The sequence below is a fragment of the Malus domestica genome, chromosome 03 (genome assembly GCF_042453785.1).
Source record: "Malus domestica chromosome 03, GDT2T_hap1".
NCBI classification, from domain to species: domain Eukaryota; kingdom Viridiplantae; phylum Streptophyta; class Magnoliopsida; order Rosales; family Rosaceae; genus Malus; species Malus domestica.
Genome location: NC_091663.1, coordinates 6,630,921 through 6,649,496, shown reverse-complemented (window position 1 = coordinate 6,649,496; position 18,576 = coordinate 6,630,921). Strand labels below are relative to the sequence as shown.

The 18,576-nt window shown below is 37.2% G+C and overlaps 3 protein-coding genes and 1 pseudogene across 4 annotated transcripts; all 4 read left to right on the top strand.

Annotated features, from left to right (window-relative positions):
* Positions 1–190: 190 nt before the first annotated feature.
* LOC103427162 (uncharacterized) lies at positions 191–2,385 on the top strand. The gene is made up of 3 exons (XM_070818882.1): positions 191–1,079; positions 1,162–1,902; positions 2,080–2,385. Exons 1-3 carry the CDS (start codon positions 450–452, stop codon positions 2,176–2,178), a joined length of 1,470 nt encoding a protein of 489 aa, XP_070674983.1. The 5' UTR covers positions 191–449; the 3' UTR covers positions 2,179–2,385.
* A 902-nt stretch (positions 2,386–3,287) lies between these two features.
* Positions 3,288–5,692, top strand: LOC103407721 (uncharacterized). 2 transcript variants are annotated; one of them, XM_070818218.1, is made up of 4 exons: positions 3,288–3,402; positions 3,730–4,431; positions 4,517–5,224; positions 5,416–5,692. In XM_070818218.1, exons 2-4 carry the CDS (start codon positions 3,823–3,825, stop codon positions 5,494–5,496), a joined length of 1,398 nt encoding a protein of 465 aa, XP_070674319.1. In that variant the 5' UTR covers positions 3,288–3,402; positions 3,730–3,822; the 3' UTR covers positions 5,497–5,692. The 2 variants fall into 2 exon arrangements, with proteins under 2 accessions (XP_070674319.1, XP_008344827.3); XM_008346605.3 differs by lacking the exon at positions 3,288–3,402 and having other exon boundaries at positions 3,682–4,431.
* Positions 5,693–7,980: 2,288 nt separating this feature from the next.
* LOC103418765 (uncharacterized) lies at positions 7,981–11,239 on the top strand. The gene is made up of 5 exons (XM_008356869.4): positions 7,981–8,135; positions 8,231–8,275; positions 8,848–9,498; positions 9,582–10,310; positions 10,804–11,239. Exons 3-5 carry the CDS (start codon positions 8,881–8,883, stop codon positions 10,894–10,896), a joined length of 1,440 nt encoding a protein of 479 aa, XP_008355091.3. The 5' UTR covers positions 7,981–8,135; positions 8,231–8,275; positions 8,848–8,880; the 3' UTR covers positions 10,897–11,239.
* Positions 11,240–12,205: 966 nt separating this feature from the next.
* Positions 12,206–16,980, top strand: LOC103407720 (uncharacterized; annotated as a pseudogene).
* The last annotated feature ends 1,596 nt before the right edge of the window (positions 16,981–18,576 follow it).

Sequence of the window (18,576 nt, the reverse complement as noted above, 5' to 3'; positions counted from 1 at the left end):
ATCAGGCACGCGCCAATTAGCGATAAAGTCTACAAAGATAGCTTTGTTATCTAATGCTTCTTCTGTCTCCATTTTCTTATGTTAGTGATATGGATATCAATGCTAGTAGTAGCGTTTGTACTTTGTATTCCATGCTTTATTTTTTGTTCTAATGTAATTTGGAATTGAGCTGTTGCACTGTGTTTTATGCATACTCTGCTTGATATTCAATATATTCATCTGAAAATTAAACGTTACTAATCTTTGTATTGTACATATTTCATCACATGTATCGGTAGTAATTTGAAAATTATATGCTGGAAGGTACCTTAGGGGTGTAATTTTATTGAATTATTCATTCTGCAACCTTTAATCTTTCACCGTATGTAGCTGATTTGTTCCAGCTGCTTGCTGCCATTGTACTAAGAAAAGATAAAAACGACGAGTATATATATCCTTTCTTACAATCCATGGCTGATGAAACTACAAGGAATATCATAAGCTTGAAGGCATTGGTGGACAAGGAGAGGAACAATGTTATCTTCATAGAGTCTGACGATTTTATCGACATTCTATTTAGTTTCTTAACAATACCAATGGGAACAATTGTCAGAAATACCCGAAAGCATTCAGTACCGATGGAAATAAGTTGCATGAGCAATTTGTATGCCAGTGTTGAAAATATTGATGTTCAGCATCTCCAAACTGAAGCATGTAGAAGGATGTTGCTATGTCCCCACAGTGGGGTTGAACATCATTGCAAAAATCTCAAACTGAAGATTGATGATGATGAGCAGACGGGGTACTTTCTGTGTGACAGTTGGCAATGCACCTTTGACAATAAGTTATTAAGTCACTACAAAGGTGTCCGTTGTCAGTGTGGAGCATACATGAATTTGAAGTGCAGACTTTCAGGTTCATCCGCTTCTGAGAAAAATGGGGGCATCTTTGTCAACAGATTCGGTGGTCTTATAGTAACTGATGGTTTACATGTGATATCCCCATTATCTGTAGCAAGCAATCACTTGTTTATGGAGCTTGGAGTCACGAGTGAGAATAGTACTACCGAAGAACTGACTTTGAATGTAGGCGTTGATGAGGTAATTGAGCGTTGTTCGCACTTAATTTTATGTTCGTTATAGCTGTAGTTTTGTGTTTCTCACCTCATGTCTTTTTCTCCAGGTTCTGAATTTGATTAAGCGCTCATTCGTATCAAAGAAACCATTGACAGAAACTCTATTGGGTCATAATCCCAAACCAAAGTTATTAAGTAATGCAAATCTTAATCAACGAAGTGAATCTCGAATGCTTGGAGGAGACATGATCCTGATTGGGGAAGAAGAAAAAAGGATTTCTGTTAAGTTAACAGTTAGCAGGTCGAGAAATATTGTTTGTTATGCAGAAGCAGAAGAGGATTTTGTCAATTTACTCTTCGGATTCTTGACTGTTCCGCTTGGATTTATAGTCAAACACATGAGAGAAGCCTCTTCAAAGGGGTGCATTGATCAGCTGTACAAGAGCGTCCAAGATCTTGATGAGCAGTACTTGAAGTCAAAGTACCACAAGGATATTCTACTAAATCCCAAGCTTTATCCTGGTTTTTGCTACGAGAACTATCTTTTGGGAGTCGAGGATGGCTCAGTAGCCTCATATTATTATGCATTTTGGAATGAAGAGGGAGATTTGCGGGATATATTAACAACAGATAAAAAACTAATCCCTTCCGTTGCAGTGATGGTTCCACTCAAATTGCTGGACAGTAAAAATCCTCATGGGTATTTGAAAGGATCATCAGTGTTCATGATAACTGACAAGCTGATCATAAGGCCTATATCCCCTCTCTTTGGCTTTTCGGTTTTGAACGAGCTAACTGTACCCTTGACTGACATTAAGGAGGAAAGTGTTCAGGTTGGCAAGAAAAAGGTGAGTTGATGGTTCCAATTTTGGTCATTAGTTATTGACAAAGGTACCTTAATTTGTCAACTTTAATTGGCGACGATTCTTATGTTGTTCCTTGTTACAGGCTCTGCAGCTTTTGATATTATAAATTTCCCTCGTACCGCCGAGGTTCTAAAAAAAAAAAAAAAAAAAAAAAAAAAGGCTCTGCAGCTTTTGGTGGCTTCTTTTCTAGGCGAATCTGCTCTAACTGACGTCTTTCTTAGGCAGCCGAGAACGATTAATCATAAACAAAGTTTATAATTACAGAGATGTTGGTCATCTTATGCACGATGGTGATGCTTGTTTTGTTTCTATAAACTGGAGATGGATGGATGATACAGCATCTGCACTTATTTATGTCGGTGTGCTATGTATATTAATGGCAGCATACTATTACTAGTTGGTTAAAGATATTACTTACGGATATTGTAATGAAGGTTGGTTTTGATTATTGACTCTCGGTATCTAGTGCGGGGTTTTTCTTATTTATTTTTTATACAGATGAAAAGGACTTGAAAACAAGCTCAGCTTTTCGTTAAAACTCCCTTGTTATTTAGGAAAACTAATGAAAAGGACTTGAAAACTTTGAGTTTTAACGATAAAGACAAAATAAAGGGTAAAGTAAATAGTACCAGGTTTGACTTTTTAGTATAAATATGTGGTTTTTCGTTAAAGTGAACAGTACCGTGAGCTTTTCGTTAAAACTCCCTTATTTATTCATTTGTTTGACCGATCTCATCAGTTTGTTGTTCAATTAGAAGGTCACTGCGATGCTCCACTCTGCAATTTCATCACTGCGAGATCAATTGTCCTTTTTGGAATTGAGCATCAGTGATGCGATCAACCTGATGGTGATGAAAATGCAAGGACTTTTGCATTTTCGTCACTGTGAGTGTGAGATCAGTTAAATGAGAATCAGTGACTGCGTAAGCATAATCCTTGTTTTATTCTGGACGGGTCTTTTTTAACAGTAAAAGCCACAGACTTTCTGGCCCACACAAGCGCAGTCGGTAAAAGTTTACGACGATGCTGAGTAATTTTTCACCGGTACAATCACAATTTCACATTTTATTACCAATTCACTTATGTTATAACACGTTGATTAGTAACACAACATAGTAGTGTCACCATAAAACTCCGTGAGGGCGAAGCAGACAAGTTCTTGCCTTTGATATCTTGTTTAGCGATGCTATCAACACCTCATTGGCTGGAATTGGAAGTAATTAATCTCATATTAAGTTTAGTGATGCTATTAACACTTGAGTTATTCTCTTTTTCAAAAGCAAAAGGCTAAAATGCTGGGCCAAAACATGCACCTCTTGCCCCCAAAACTTCAGTAATCGTCGCTTTACTGTCTCTCTACGCATTCTACACTAATAATGTGTTTCCGCTTGTGTATTACTTTAAGCTGAGCTTGTTTTATAAGTCTTTTGTCTTCTCATTACCTTCACCCATTACTTCAGATTCACAGTTTTACACAAAAAGGTTTGATATTTGAATTCCAGGTTTTTAACTTTAATTGTACTTGCAATGTTGATCTGTCCGGACTGATTCAATCTGCTTGATACGTATTATGTTAATACCAACCTGGAATTTAGTACGGTCTCTGTCATAACTGCTTCTAGAGATCGTATTATTTTTGCTCTACGTTCCAGTTCATCACTTATCAGTTGTAGGAGGTGGAATTTACAATTAAGTGCTGCATTCGGGTTGTTTAGATATGAATCATGTTTGTTATCCGCGTAAACCCTGCCTACTTATGAAACTTAATACCGCAAATTTTTATTTCTCATTAGCTCCTGTCGTGTTCAGCAGGAAATAGCTTCTGCCACTTTACTTACTGAAATTCTTCAGAGAAGGGATAAAAAAAAGACAACTTCTTAACAATTCATAGCTAGTCCGACTATGGAGAACAAGATAAACTTGAAGGCTTTGGTGGATAAGCGGAGCAACAAAGTTATCTTCATAGAGTCCGACCATGCTTTTGTCGATGTTCTCCTAAGTTTCTTGACAATCCCCTTGGGAACAATAATCAAGCTTGGTCGTGAGCATTCAGTACCAGTGGAAATCGGCTGCATTAACAATTTGTATTCCAGTGTGGAGGAAATTGACGCGCGTGAGTTGCGGTCAGATGCATGTAGAGAAATGTTGTTACTTCCCCGCAACGCGGCTGAATCTCATTGCAAGAACCTTGTATTGCAAATTGATCACAATGCCAAGCCAACACAGTACTTTGTATGCTCTCGTTATTGCCTGGCCACAGCCACAAGTAAGTTCTTTAGTTACTACCCAGGTCTCTTGTGTGTAGGGTGCATGGATACCATGCATCGGGAGATTTCATTTTCGGTGGATGTTGCAAGCGCCTTTGTAAAAGAGCGAGTCAGGCTTCTAATTACCGATGATTTACAACTGATCTCCCCTTTTTGCACATCAATCGTTTCTTTATTTACCAAGCTTGAAGTCACCAATAGGAATACTACGGAGGAGTTGCATTTTAATATTGGAGTTGATGAGGTACTCAGTTGTTGATTCATGCGTACCTTAATTAGCTTTTCGTTAAAATTGCAATCCGCAATTTCTGACGTGAATTTTTTCCCAGGTTATGAATTTGCTTATAAGCTCCTTAGTATCAAAGACACCATTGACCGAAACTCTACTGAAGCATAAACCCGTGGCCGAACTGAACCATGACAACAATTATCAAGCTGTACACATTGATCCGCAAACAGGAGGAGAGATGGTGCTGATGGAAGAAGACAACATTTCTATTAAGCTTATAATTAGCATATCTAAGAACATTGTTTGCTACGCAGAAGCCGGGGAGGATTTTGTTAATTTACTCTTCAGTTTTCTAACTCTGCCACTTGGGTTTGTAACAAAGCAGATACAGGATGGGTCTCTGAAGGGATGCATTGATCAGTTGTACTGGAGTGTCCAAGATCTCAATGCGCAATACTTGAAGTCAAATCATCACAAGGAAATGCTACTCAATCCGAAGCTTGTTCCTGGTTTTTGCTACAACAGTCTTTTAGGAATTGAGGAAGCCGCATATTATTATCTCGGCAGTGGGCTAACTACGGATAGTTCCCTTATCCATTCTAATAGGTCATCGGAGTCATTTAAAATCGAACCCACAGATCACAACTCCAGTGCTCGAGGATTTTTAAAAGGACCGGCGATTTTCACAGTAACTGACAATCTGGTCATAAGACCGATATCTACAATCTTTGAGCTGTCTGTTCTTGACGAATTGAATGTACCTTTCACTGACATTGAAGAAAGAGTTATGCTTATGGGCAAGAAGTTGGTGAGTTATCAGTTATATTTTTCAATTACCTCTACCAACAGAATTCTGGGTTTTAATTAGCATGATCTTTTAAGCACTCTAGGCCATTTGGCAAAGACAGTTGATTTATTCTAATCAAAGTTATAACGAATTTCGGAAACTAATTAAAAAGTTTGCTAAAGACTCCTTAAACATTCCTTATTTGTTTGCAGGCTCTGAGTCTTTTGGTTGCTTCTTTTGCTTCTGACTCTGCATTAACGAATGCCTTCATTAGCGAGCCATATCAAGAATAACCAGAGCTTGATTACATTTGATGAAGAGGATACAATGATTTTGTTTCAAAATAGGACTGTAATGTTTTCATGATTATGCAGACTTGAGATTGGTGTTTGCGTGTGTGTGTGCAAGTTCGAACATACAAGTTTCATTTTAATACCGTCAGTTGGTATTTATTCCACGTGTTATAACATGAGGTGAACAGTAATTTTATACTTAGGAAATTAGTATTTAATCCAGGTAGCAGTTTCGGTGTTAAGGTCATACCCAAAAAAATTTCCGAGGCTGCAGGTACACTAGTTCTTGTCCTTTAAGATTGTTGGTAATTTCAAGTTAATGATCTCAAGTGTTTGCCTTTGTCATTTCATGCCTTTCCCTTTAGTTTCTTGACAATTCCAAAGGGAGCAATTTGTATGAAAGCGTTGAGAATGCTGATGCTCGTCACTTTCAAACCGAAGCATGTAGAGAGATGTTGCTACATCCCCGCAATGGGGCTGAGTCTCATTGCAAGAATCTCAAGGTGATTTAAGTGCTCAAGGATCTTTAAATGGACCGATGATGTTCAACATAACTGATGGTCTTATCGTAAGGCCTATATCTCCTCTCTTTGGAATTTCTGTTTTGAACGAAATGAAGGTGCAAAATTTGAAGGTTGGCAGGGAGGAGGTGACCTTGAGTCCTCAATATTTGGTTACACTTCCATTTAACTGCTCTTGCATCTTCCATGCTTTTTTTTTTTTTTTTTTTTTTTTTTTTTGCATCTTCCATGCTTGTTTTTATGAAAGCTTCAGTTTGTATGTCTCGTCGTTTTAACTGTTGTTGTCTCCTGTATTGTTACTTGCTGCAGGCCTTACGTCTTTTGGTGACATCTTTTCGATCTGATTCTGCTCTCACCCGTGTATTCCTTAGCCATCAACGAAAGAATGTCATTAAGAACCGGCAATCTGCAACTTGAACGGATGAGCCAATTCCAATTTCAAACACTAACTGGATAACACATGGTAGTAAACAGATAAGGCCACAAATACATTTCAAATAATTACGAGCCTACGCACCATGGTGCGGGTTGTATCAATCGAATTGCTCGGTTTACTAATATGATGATGCGATGCTTCTGTCGCTAGACTTGCTACAAACTTGAACCAAAGCCAATATGTTAATTGGTGCGTAGTATTAAGAATACTTGCTCATATGAAGTTGTCAAACACAAGCATTCCAACCTATTGCAGGCTTTCTATAGTGGCTTCTTTCGTTTGCGACTCTGCTATAATTAAGCATCCATCCCTTACCTTCGTTAGGGATCGAGGATGCATTTGTTGTTAAATTTAAACTTCGGACTTTGTTCCTTGGTTCTGGTTCTTTTCTTTTTATTTCCCTTGTTTCTGTTGTTTGGGTTATTATCTGTTGGGGTAATTGCAAGAACAACTTTAATAGCACGGATACATCGATACCATGACTTTCTGTGTTAATGATATAATGTTATGTGCAAGTTTCTTAAGTATGTTAGATGAATATATATTAACATATCAAGCAGTACTCGGACAGGATTAGTCCAAACAGATCAACAGTACAAGGACAAATATACATTTCAGAAAGAAAATAAAATTCTGGAATTAAAGTTCAAACCATTTTGTGTAAAACTGCTGAAAAAGAAATCAGGTTCAACTTGAAGTAATACACAAGCAGAAGAAGATTATGAGTCTAGAGGTGCATGTTATGAAAAGATTTTTCAGTGGGCTTAGAATATAGAGTGGAAGACCGCATTTCGTTGTACAATTAGAGAGGCACTCCAAAAAAAAATTCCTTCAATATATAAATGGAGTTTTAACAAAACACTTCTGGTACTGTTCATTTTTAACGAGAAATACATTTTTACTCTAAAAAGCCATTCTTAATACTATTTACTTACAAAACCTTTTTGTCATTTTAATTAAAACTCAAAATTTTCAAGTAATTTTCATTAGTTTTCCTATATATAAAAGCATGTAGTATTTCGCTTTGTGTTTTAGGCATGCTAAAAAATCTGTTCATGTTATGGGTCACCATTTTAGCTTTAGCTTTTCATTAAGGGACAAGGATCCTCTCCAGATTTTTTTTTGTGGGGATCCAAGGATCAATCAATCGTGTCCGTTCATCGTACATCTTGAGGTCAGTTTTCATTAGAAACTATTTATATTTAATTTTAATTTTAAATTTTAAATAATTTTTAACTGCACGATTTACGATGAATAGACACGATTGATTGATCCCGGATCCCCACAAAGAGGATCCGAAGACGATCATATTCCTTCATTAAGGGCATTACTTTCTTCGAAAATGGTGGGGCCACACTCACTTTACTTTGGAGGCAGATGCCCTCCAGTTATGGTGTCATTTTCATTCCCTCTTATTTATGCGGTCACGATTAAGCCACGTCAACATTTTATATTGATTTTTTTATAAAAATAATAAGACAAAAGACAATAAGAATATAAAATGTTGACGTGGCTTAACCGTGATTGCACAAATAGGAAGGAATGGGAACGGCACCGTAACATAACAGGAGGGCAGAGAATCTGCCTCCCTTTACTTTCTCTCCACCAAACCCGATGATCTTCCTTGTGTGTATTTTTTGATTTCATCCATTTACTTTGGCTCGCTAGTTCTACCCAGACAGGTTTGATCTTCAAACTTCATTTTTTTTTTCTGGTACGGTCAAGTGTACTTGAGATGATGAGGAGATTCTGATTATGTTTCTTGGTAAATATTCAGATTTTGCATGTTGGAAGGTTGAAGGAGTTTTTGCATCTAATTAAGGTAATTAAAAACCTCTTATTTGTTGTCTTATTTACTTTTTAACTTGTTGGATCATATGTTTCTTGGTAATCAAGCACAAAATGGTTCACTTTATTAGGAAAGTTGACACTTCAAATTTCATATTACATAGAATGAAAAAAAAAAGAAAATAACAACGTGATTGCGGGCCGTTTGGGTTGGTGTTAGATTTTGATTTTCGTTTTTGTGCATGAGACACGAGGAAAGTATATGACTGAGAGATGGGAAGAAAAAAATGAAAAAGAAATCTTGAAGGTGAAAATGAAATGATTTTCACTCCAACTTTCCAGGTGAAATGATTATCAAACGGGCACAACTCCAAAAAAGATAACTGCAAATAATATAGAAAAATTTATGATTTTTTTTTTTTAAGTTTCTTTTTGATGCAAGATTTTCTCTCTTTCCTAGTAGTTGTTTTGTATTTTGAAGCTTCTCTCATGTTTAAGGAGGGAAACAACTTAACATCAGCACAGACTACACAGGCTTTATTTCGGTTATCATTATCCTACAACAAATATTTGTGACAATTGCTTACTGAATTTGTTCAACAACAGGATATCAAGCCAACTTTATACTTTCTTTCAATCATGGCTGAAAAAAAGCGATCAAAGAATCGCAAAAATGTAAGCTTGAAGGCCTTGATGGACACGGGAAGCAACAAAGTTATCTTTGTTGAGTCCAACAGTGATTTTATTGATGTTCTCTTCAGTTTCTTGACTATGCCAATGGGAAGGATTGCCAGGCTTGCCTGTACATCTTCAGTACCGGTGGAAATAGGTTGTATGAGAAATTTGTATCAGAGTATTGAGAAATTTGATGTGCATGACTTCCGGTCAAATGCGTGTAGAGATATGTTGTTACTTCCCTGCAATGCTGCTGATTGTCACTGCAAGAACCTCAAGTTGAAAATTGACAATGGTAGGCCGACACGGTACTTTTTGTGCTATGACAAATGCTTCTTAAGCTATTATGGAGATATCCCCTGTCCTTTCTGTACTTGTCCCTTGACTAGGGAGATACATCTTCCGGTGGATAATACTCAAGCTGGAGGAGTCTTTGTGAAAGGGCCATCCAGGCTGATAGTTACTGATGATTTACAGGTCATATCCCCAGTAAGTGCAGCAAGCATTTGTTCGTTTTCGAAGCTAGGGGTCACGGATTCTAAAACTACAGAGGAGTCGACTTTCAATATGGGAGTTCCGGAGGTAATTCTTTCCTGTTCCACCAATTAATATTTTTTTCATCAACAACAATAGAAGTGGTTTCTAACTTGATTTATATTTTCCAGGTTTTGGATTTGCTTATGCATTCGTTTGTATCAAAGACACCTTTGACTGAAACTCTTCTGAAGAACAAACCAATACCGAATTTGGGAGATGTACATTCCAGTCAAGGAACATCGATTGATTCTCAAATGCATAGCGACACAATCAATGAGGAAGAGAAAAGCATTTCTCTTAAGATTGTAGTTAGCAAGTCTAGAAAGATTGTTTGTTATGCAGAAGCACAAGAGGATTTTGTTAATCTACTCTGCAGTTTCTTGACTCTCCCACTTGGGCTTATATTAAAAAAGATGCGAAATGTTTCATGGAAAGGCTGTCTTGATCAGTTGTACAAGAGTGTCGAAGATCTTGATGAGCAATACTTGATGTCAAATTACCACAAGGAATTGTTGGTCAATCCAAAGCTTGCACCTGGTTATCGATACGAGAAAACTCTGCTAGGAATCGAGGAGACGTCCTTTTATTATGTTGACAAGAAGTTAACTACTGATACATCCTGTATTCCTGATAATAGTTTAGTGGAGTCAGTTAAACTTGATGTTGTTGATCCCAAATCTCATGAAGATAAAGATAGAAGTGCTCAAGGATTTCTGAGAGGACCTGCTATCTTCACAGTGACTGACAATCTAGTTGTAAGACCGATATCTCCAATCCTTGAAATCTCTGTTCTTCAAGAATTAAAGGTACCTTTCATTGACATCGAGGATCATACCGTGCATGTGGGCAAGAGAGAGGTGAGTTCTCATTATAATGTTTGATTAACCTTACCGAAAGAATCCGTTGGTTTCAGATTAGCAAGTTCTTTTAACAATTTAGGCCATTGGTTCATCATAAAATCGAGAGCTTACATTCAATTTAGAAAATGTCAACAGAAAATCGTAGATTTGACTCAAGACAGGTAAACTAGCTAGTACAGGCAGTTGATGTTCAGCCACTTATGTGATGCTTTACTAGTTTATGTGGAATCTCTGTTACCAGATTTCATGTCGCTCCGGATTTCCTTATGAATCATCGGCAACACAAATCACCCCGACTGATTCATCCTCTTATCCAACATCTCTAATACCGTAATCCCAAACAAGTAATCAAATACTTAATTGAGTCAATCCATACGTTGACCTTGAAAGTTGAAGCCTTGGAAGTTGAAGACATCCCATTTTGTGGACATGTAAGATTAGTCATCTGTTTAAATTCTTTTAACGTTAGAGTTTGTTACTCTTTTTGCAGGCGTTGCTTCTTTTGGCGGCCTCATTTATCAGTGATTCTGCTCTTACCAATACCTTCATTTCAGAGCTTAGGGAGCCAAAGCAAGAACAATAAAGAGGGATTGGTTACACAAAGAAGAGCTTGCTTTTGTTGTTACTGCATAGGAATCCACAGTATTCCTGTTTGTCTGAGACTAATTTTAATTTACATGGTAACATTTGGGTTTGAGATAAAGTGAAAAATATGAGATCTAGTTGCAAAGGGCGTTTGGACCTGGTTGGCTTTAGGCCAGTTTCGGTTAGTTTCTGTCGAATATATGTGGTGTGGTTTGGTAAAAGCCTGCCGAAGTATTGTGTTGAAGATCGGTTGTAGCTAGCAGTACTTTGTGATAATGTTTAGCTCTGTACTTGTGGATCCTATTTTAATTAGAAAAATAATTTAAATGTGATCTACAAAATATGGTCCCCTTGCATCCACCACACCCACACACACCCCCACCTATTGTCCTTATTTCCCTTCCCTCATCCCTCAGATCTCAACCCCTAAATTTAATAGTACGGATACACCGTTATTATGACGTTATGTGTCAATGATATCATGATATAACGTTACGGGTAAGTTTTTCAGACTAAATTAGATGAATATATATATGAACATATTAAGCAGAGTACTCAGACTGAATCACTACAAACAGATCAGCTGTACAAGGGCAAATAAGAAAAAAAACATGAAATTAAAAGATCAAACCATTTTTTGCCTGTTACGGGTCACCATTTTGGCCACCATTTTAGCTTTAGCTTTTCAAAAAGGGCACCAGTCATTCAATGTATATTTTTATTAACACGAGTGCTTTGTCACCTAAAACATCCCGCCTAAAAGTATCAATCTCATTCCTTAACTAAGAAGAGATTGGTGAGCTGGATTCCAACGTTTTGACATTTAGATATAAAATTGTATTACTTCCGCTTGGGAGAGATTTTTTAGTGTATTGAAAACACGATTTAATACACAAAATATCAGAACAAGTGGTTGGAGCCCTAAACAAATTTTTTTTAACTATGACACTTAGTGTACTAAGTTGTATTTCCGGCATACTACAAAATTTCTCTACTTTCAAGTAACATCTATTCTTGTGGAAAGCAATAACGGTGAGGCCACCCTAACTGTACTTTCTTTTTTTTTAATTACACAATAATGTCAAACTCAATAGTGGAAAGAAAATGTTGTGAAACAAAGCGATCACTTTACATTTTAGCACTTAACTTTCTCTCCAAACCATTCGCAAGATTTTTCAGATAAAAATAGGGTTTGCCGATTTTAGATAATGTGTTTCCTATAGCTTAAGCTATTCGCAAGATTTTATCTCTTTCCCTGAAGTTGGTTTGTATTTTGAAGCTTCTTTCATGTTTAAGGAGGGAAACGACTTAACATCGGCACGGACTAGACAGGCTTTATTTCGGTTGTCATTATCCTACAACAAATATTTGTGACAATTGCTTACTGAATTTGTTCAACAACAGGATAGCAATCCGACTTTATACTTTCTTTCAATCATGGCGGAAAAAAAGCCTGTGTTGAATGAGGATCTCGAAAATGTTATTACCTTGAAGGCCTTGGTGGACAAGGGAAGCAACAAGGTTATCTTCGTCGAGTCCGACGGTGATTTTATTGATGTTCTCTTCAGTTTCTTGACAATGCCCATGGGAAGAATTGTCAGGCTTGCTGAAGATTCAGTACCAGTGGAAATAGGTTGTATGAGAAATTTGTATCAGAGTATTGAGAAATATGATGTGCGTAACTTCCGGTCAAATGAATGTAGAGATATGTTGTTACTTCCCTACAATTCTGCTGATCTTCAATGCCAGAACCTCAAGTTGAAAATTGACAATGATAGGCCAACACAGTACTTTTGGTGCTATGAAGGATGCTTTTTAAGCTATTATCAAAGTGTCATCTGTCCTTCCTGTGCTTCTACTTTTGGTTGGAAGATTCCAGTGGATAATACTCAAGTTGGAGGCGTCTTTGTAAAAGAGCGACCCAGGCTGATAATTACCGATGATTTACAGGTCATTTCCCCAGTACGTGCAACAAGCATTTGTTTGTTTTCGAAGCTAGGGGTCACAGATTCTAAAACTACGGAGGAGTTGACTTTCAATATGGGAATTCAGGAGGTATTCCTCTTGTGGGGTGTGCCTTCAATTTTTTTATTTTTTTTTCGATCAACAACAACAGAAGTGGTTTCTAACTAGCTTGATGTCTCTTTTTCCAGGCTTTGAATTTGCTTATGCATTCGTTTGTATCAAAGACACCATTGACTGAAATTCTTCTGAAAAACGAACCAAAACCAAGTTTGGGAGATGTACATTCCAGTCAAGGAATATCGATTGATTCTCAAATGCATGGTGACACAATCAATGAGGAAGAGAAAAACATTTCTCTTAAGCTTGTAGTTAGCAAGTCTAAGAAGATTGTTTGTTATGCAGAGGCACAAGAGGATTTTGTCAATCTACTCTGCAGTTTCTCGACTCTCCCACTTGGGTATATATTAGAAAAGATGCGGAATGTTTCATGGAAAGGCTGTCTCGATCAGTTGTACAAGAGTGTCGAAGATCTTGAGGAGCAATACTTGAAGTCAAATTTCCACAAGGAATTGTTGGTCAATCCAAAGCTTGCACCTGGTTTTCGATACGAGAACCCTCTGTTAGGAATCGAGGAAACCTCATTTTATTATCTCAACGAGAAGTTAACTACTGATAAGTCCTGTATTCCTGATAATACTTCAGCGGAGTGAGTTAAACTTAATGTTTTTTATCCCAAATCTCATGAAGATAGCAATAAAAGTGCTCAAGGTTTTCTGAAAGGACCTGATACCTTCACAGTGACTGACAATCTAGTTGTAAGACCGTTATCTCTAATCCTTGAAATGTCTGTTCTTCAAGAATTGAAGGTACCTTTCACCGACATCGAGGACCATATCGTGCATATGGGCAAGAGGGAGGTGAGTTGTCATTTATAAAGTTTGATGTTCATCCACTAATGTTATGCTTCATTAGTTTATGTGGAATTTTTGTTACCATATTTCATGTCCCTCTGGGATTTCCTTATGAATCATCGGCAACACATATCACCTTGACTGATAAGTGATCTTATCCAACATCTCTAATCTGTCAGTGGAGTTCCCTTGTTATGGTTGTTGATTTGCATCAGTCCACAATGTTATGTTATTGATTGCTCTAAACAACAAGGGTAGTCAATTGTTGGAAAATGATACCATAATCCCAAACATGTAATCGAACACTTAATTGAGCCAATCCGTACGTCCACCTTCAAAGTTGAAGGAATCCCATTTTGTGGACATGTAACATTAGTTATCTGTTTAAATTTCTTTTAACTTCAGAGTTTGTTACTTTTTGCAGGCGTTGCTTCTTTTGGTGGCCTCGTTTATTGGTGATTCTGCTCTTACCAATACCTTCATTGGAAAGCTTAGGGAGCCAAAGCAAGAACAATAAGGAAGGATTGGTCACACAAAGAAGAGCTTGCTTTTGTTGTTACTGCATAAGAACTCCACAATATTCCTATCTGTGAGATTAAATTTTATTTACATGGTAACATTTGGGTTTGAGATAAAATGAAAAATTTGAGATCTGGTTGCGAAGGGTGCTTGGACCTGGTTGGCTTTAGCCAGTTTCGGTTTGTTTCTGTCGAATTTGTATGGTTTGGTTTGGTAAAAGGCTGCCGAACTATTATGATAAAGATCGGTTGTATCTAGGCAAACCTTGTGATATTGTTCAACTCTGTACTGGCCTCGTTTGGCAGCTCGTACTGTACTGACTATTTCTGTCGGATAGGATAAATAGCCACCGGATAGTACTGACTAAATTAGTCGAGCGTTTGGTGCAGTATCGGATTAATGACCGTATTATTTATACTGTGTTTGGTATTATACCGGATAAGATGAATAAAACTTAAAATTGGTATTATAGCGGATAAGAGGAATAAAACTTAAAAAAAAAGTGAAATCATCTTTTTTTTTTTCGCAGATCTTTCCGCACCCATCAAACTCCCTCCCTCTCTCTTCCTTCTTCTTCCCCGACTGCAAAAGCATCCCAAATAATTCTTCCCCGCTTCTCTCCGCGGCACCCCCAAACTCCCTCCCTTTCTCTCCCTTATTCTTCTTCCCCGGCGACGACAACTCTATTTTGTCGCTTCGACTCCGTCTTCCTCTGCGTCAACTGCGACTCTCATCACCCTGCGTCTAGCCCCTGCGAGGTCTGCGAGCAAGCTCCAGGATCGAGAGACCGAGGTGAGCAGGGAGGATGGTGAGGCTGCTCTCGAACCTAAAGGCTATGGAGAATCCGGATCTGAACTCAGGTCGTAGAAATGGATACATATCTGGATCTAGACTACCAGCATGTGGATCCGATGCTTGAAGAAGTTCAGGAGCAGGACATCTACAGCACGGACGCAGTCGGTTTGGTGTGGTGGTCGTGAAGATGGAAGGGATATCGCCCCGACTAATTATCCCGAGCTTTTGTGGTGTTTTAATAGTACGGTGTCAACCGTATAAAATTTGATAGACCTGATAATTAAGCGGGTGCTTATTTAGTACGATAGTGCACCAAACAACTGCTCCCGTATTATTTATCCTATCCGATGCTCTATACGGCGTGCCAAACGAGGCCTTGTATTGTAGATCCTACTTTTATTAGAGAGATAATTAGTGTATCGAAACGTTGACACTTGTGTATCAAGACGTGTTCTCAGTGTGCTAAAGAAGCTTTGAAAAGTCTTCAAGTCATCGTTGAGGTTTGCAATTTCGACCTAAACGACTTCCTTTTCAAAATTCCACATTTACAATGGTAAATGTATTTATTTGGTTCACCTGATGCTTCGTCTTCCAACATGATTCAAATGATCTACAATAAATCAAGAGAACTTATTGAATTCACCTTTATGCTTTTCACCTGCCAAAGAAACCTATTGCTTTATAATAGACTCCATTTTCGTTTAGCCAACGTTCGTTGTAGGTCTTATCCTTAGAATCAATGGCTTCTAATCCTACTATTTGCGTGAAGGCCTTGGTGGACCAGGGAAGCAACAAGATTATTTTCGTGGAGTCTGGTAATGATTTGGTTGATACTATCTTCAGTTACTTGACAATCCCCATGGGAACAGTTATCGAGCTTGCTCGTAAACATTCAGATCCTGTGGAAGGATTTCTTAGAGGACCTGCTATCTTCAGAGTGACTGGCATTCTAGTTGTACGAGTGATATCTCCAATCCTTAAAATCTCTGTTCTTCAAGAATTACCTTTCACTGACATCGAGGATCATACCGTGCATGTGGGCAAGAGGGAGGTGAGTGAGTTGTCATTTATAATGTTTGATTAACCTTACTGAAAGAATCCGTTGGTTTCAGATTTGCAAGTTCTTTTAACAATTTAGGCCATTGGTTTATCATAAAATCGAGAGCTTACATTCAATTTAGAAAATGTCAACAGAATATCAGGTTGGTGAAATGATCCCTATTGAAAAATCGTAGATTTGACTCGAGACGGGCAAACTAGCTAGCGCAGGCAGTTGATGTTCAGCCACTTATGTGTTGCTTTATTAGTTTATGTGGAATCTCTGTTACCAGATTTCATGTCCCTCGGGATTTCCTTATGAATCATCGGCAACACAAATCACCTCGACTGATTCGTCCTCTTATCCAACATCTCTAATACCGCAATCCCAAACAAGTAATCAAATACTTAATTGAGTCAATCCATACGTTGACCTACAAAGTTGAAGCCTTGAATTTGAAGACATCCCATTTTGTGGACATGTAAGATTAGTCATCTGTTTAAATTCTTTTAACGTTAGAGTTTGTTACTCTTTTTGCAGGCGTTGCTTCTTTTGGCGGCCTCATTTATCGGTGATTCTGCTCTTACCAATACCTTCATTTCAGAGCTTAGGGAGCCAAAGCAAGAACAATGAGGAGGGATTGGTTACACAAAGAAGAGCTTGCTTTTGTTGTTACTGCACAGGAATCCACAGTATTTCCTGTTTGTCTGAGACTAATTTTTATTTACATGGTAACATTTGGGTTTGAGATAAAGTGAAAAATGTGAGATCTAGTTGCGAAGGGAGTTTGGACCTGGTTGGCTTTAGGCCAGTTTCGGTTAGTTTCTGTCGAATATGTAGGGTTTGGTTTGTATTGTGATGAAGATCGGTTGTATCTAGGCGAACTTTGTGATATTGTTCAGGTCTGTACTTGTGGATCCTATTTTTATTAAAGAAATAATTTAAATGTGATCTACAAAATATGATCTCATTTCATCATCCCTGACAATTCGTATACCTCGCATGGCATTGAACAAAATAGAGATTAAGGACTTCATTTTTTCCATCTTCCTCCACCACTTTCTTTTACACCCACCCCATCTCCTTCTCTGACTCCTACGGTAGGAGTCCTACCACCGCCACCACACACACAAACACCCCACCTATTGTGCTTATTTCCCTTCCCTCAACTCTCAGATCTTAACCCTTAAATTTAATAGCATGGATACACTGTTATTATGATATTCTGTGTCGATGATATAATGATATAACGTTACGTGTAAGTTTTTCAGACTAAATTAGATGAATATATATTAGCATATCAAGCGGAATACTCGGACTGAATCAGTACAAACAGATCAACAGTACAAGGGCAAATAAGAAAGTGAAAAAAACAAGAAATTAAAGATCAAACCTTTTGTGCCTAGTTCGGGTCACCATTTTGGCCACCGTTTTAGCTTTAGCTTTTCAAAAAGAGTGCCAGTCATTCAATGTCAATAAATATTTCTAGACTAAAACTATTTCAACTATAGATCGAATCACAATCTCATACCTTATATTTTAAACATTTCAATACCTCAACTTATGAATTCATTGCAATATCAGAGTTTCGTTAACTTTTTTGTCAATTTGCCTATTAAATGATGACGTGACAAGAGCAGAACCCACTCCTTTGCCAATTGGAATAAAAAATTAATTAATAAAAAATTATTTAACAATTAAACTTAATTAAAAAATCTAATATAATATTAAAAAAATCTAATGAAAAAAACTTGAAAACTTTGAATTTTAACGATACAGACAAAATAAAGGATAAAATAAATAGTACATGATTGGCTTTTTAGTGTAAAAATGTGATTTTTCGTTAAAATAAACACTCCAGTGTTTTTCGTTAAAATTCTTAAAAAAAAAAAAAAACTCTTAATTCGGACATTGCAACGAATTCAAAAGTTGAGGTATAACATTGCAACGAATTCAAAAGTTGAGGTATAACAGTTAAATTGACAGAAAACTTAACAGAGATCTAACATTGCAATGAATTCAAAAGTTGAGGTATAACATTGTGATGTTTAAAACATGAGGTATGTGATTGTGGTTCGACTTATAATTGAGGTAGTTTTGTGTAATATATCCTTTTTATTAACATGAGTGCTTTGTCACCTAAAACATCACGCCCAAAGGTATCAATCTCATTCCTTAACTAGGAAGAAATTAGTGAACTGGATTCCAAATCTTTTAAATTTAGATATAAAATTGTTACTTCCACTTTAGGAGAGATTTTTTTAGTGTATTGAAAACACGATTTAGTACACAAAATATCATAACAAGTGATTGTAGTTTTAAATAAAATTTTTTAACTATAACACTTGGTATACTAAACCATATTTCCGGCATAATAAAAAAAATTCTTAGCTTTCAAGTAACATCTATTCTTGTGGAAAGTAAAAATGGTGACGCCTCCCTAACTTTA

Coding starts and splice junctions, on each gene's coding strand:
- LOC103427162 (XM_070818882.1), top strand. CDS start 450: ATGGCTGATGAAACTACAAGGAATATCATAAGCTTGAAGGCATTGGTG. Junction 1,080..1,161: donor TGAATGTAGGCGTTGATGAG/GTAATTGAGCGT, acceptor CTTTTTCTCCAG/GTTCTGAATTTGATTAAGCG. Junction 1,903..2,079: donor TTCAGGTTGGCAAGAAAAAG/GTGAGTTGATGG, acceptor AAAAAAAAAAAG/GCTCTGCAGCTTTTGGTGGC.
- LOC103407721 (XM_070818218.1), top strand. CDS start 3,823: ATGGAGAACAAGATAAACTTGAAGGCTTTGGTGGATAAGCGGAGCAAC. Junction 4,432..4,516: donor TTAATATTGGAGTTGATGAG/GTACTCAGTTGT, acceptor ATTTTTTCCCAG/GTTATGAATTTGCTTATAAG. Junction 5,225..5,415: donor TGCTTATGGGCAAGAAGTTG/GTGAGTTATCAG, acceptor ATTTGTTTGCAG/GCTCTGAGTCTTTTGGTTGC.
- LOC103418765 (XM_008356869.4), top strand. CDS start 8,881: ATGGCTGAAAAAAAGCGATCAAAGAATCGCAAAAATGTAAGCTTGAAG. Junction 9,499..9,581: donor TCAATATGGGAGTTCCGGAG/GTAATTCTTTCC, acceptor TATATTTTCCAG/GTTTTGGATTTGCTTATGCA. Junction 10,311..10,803: donor TGCATGTGGGCAAGAGAGAG/GTGAGTTCTCAT, acceptor CTCTTTTTGCAG/GCGTTGCTTCTTTTGGCGGC.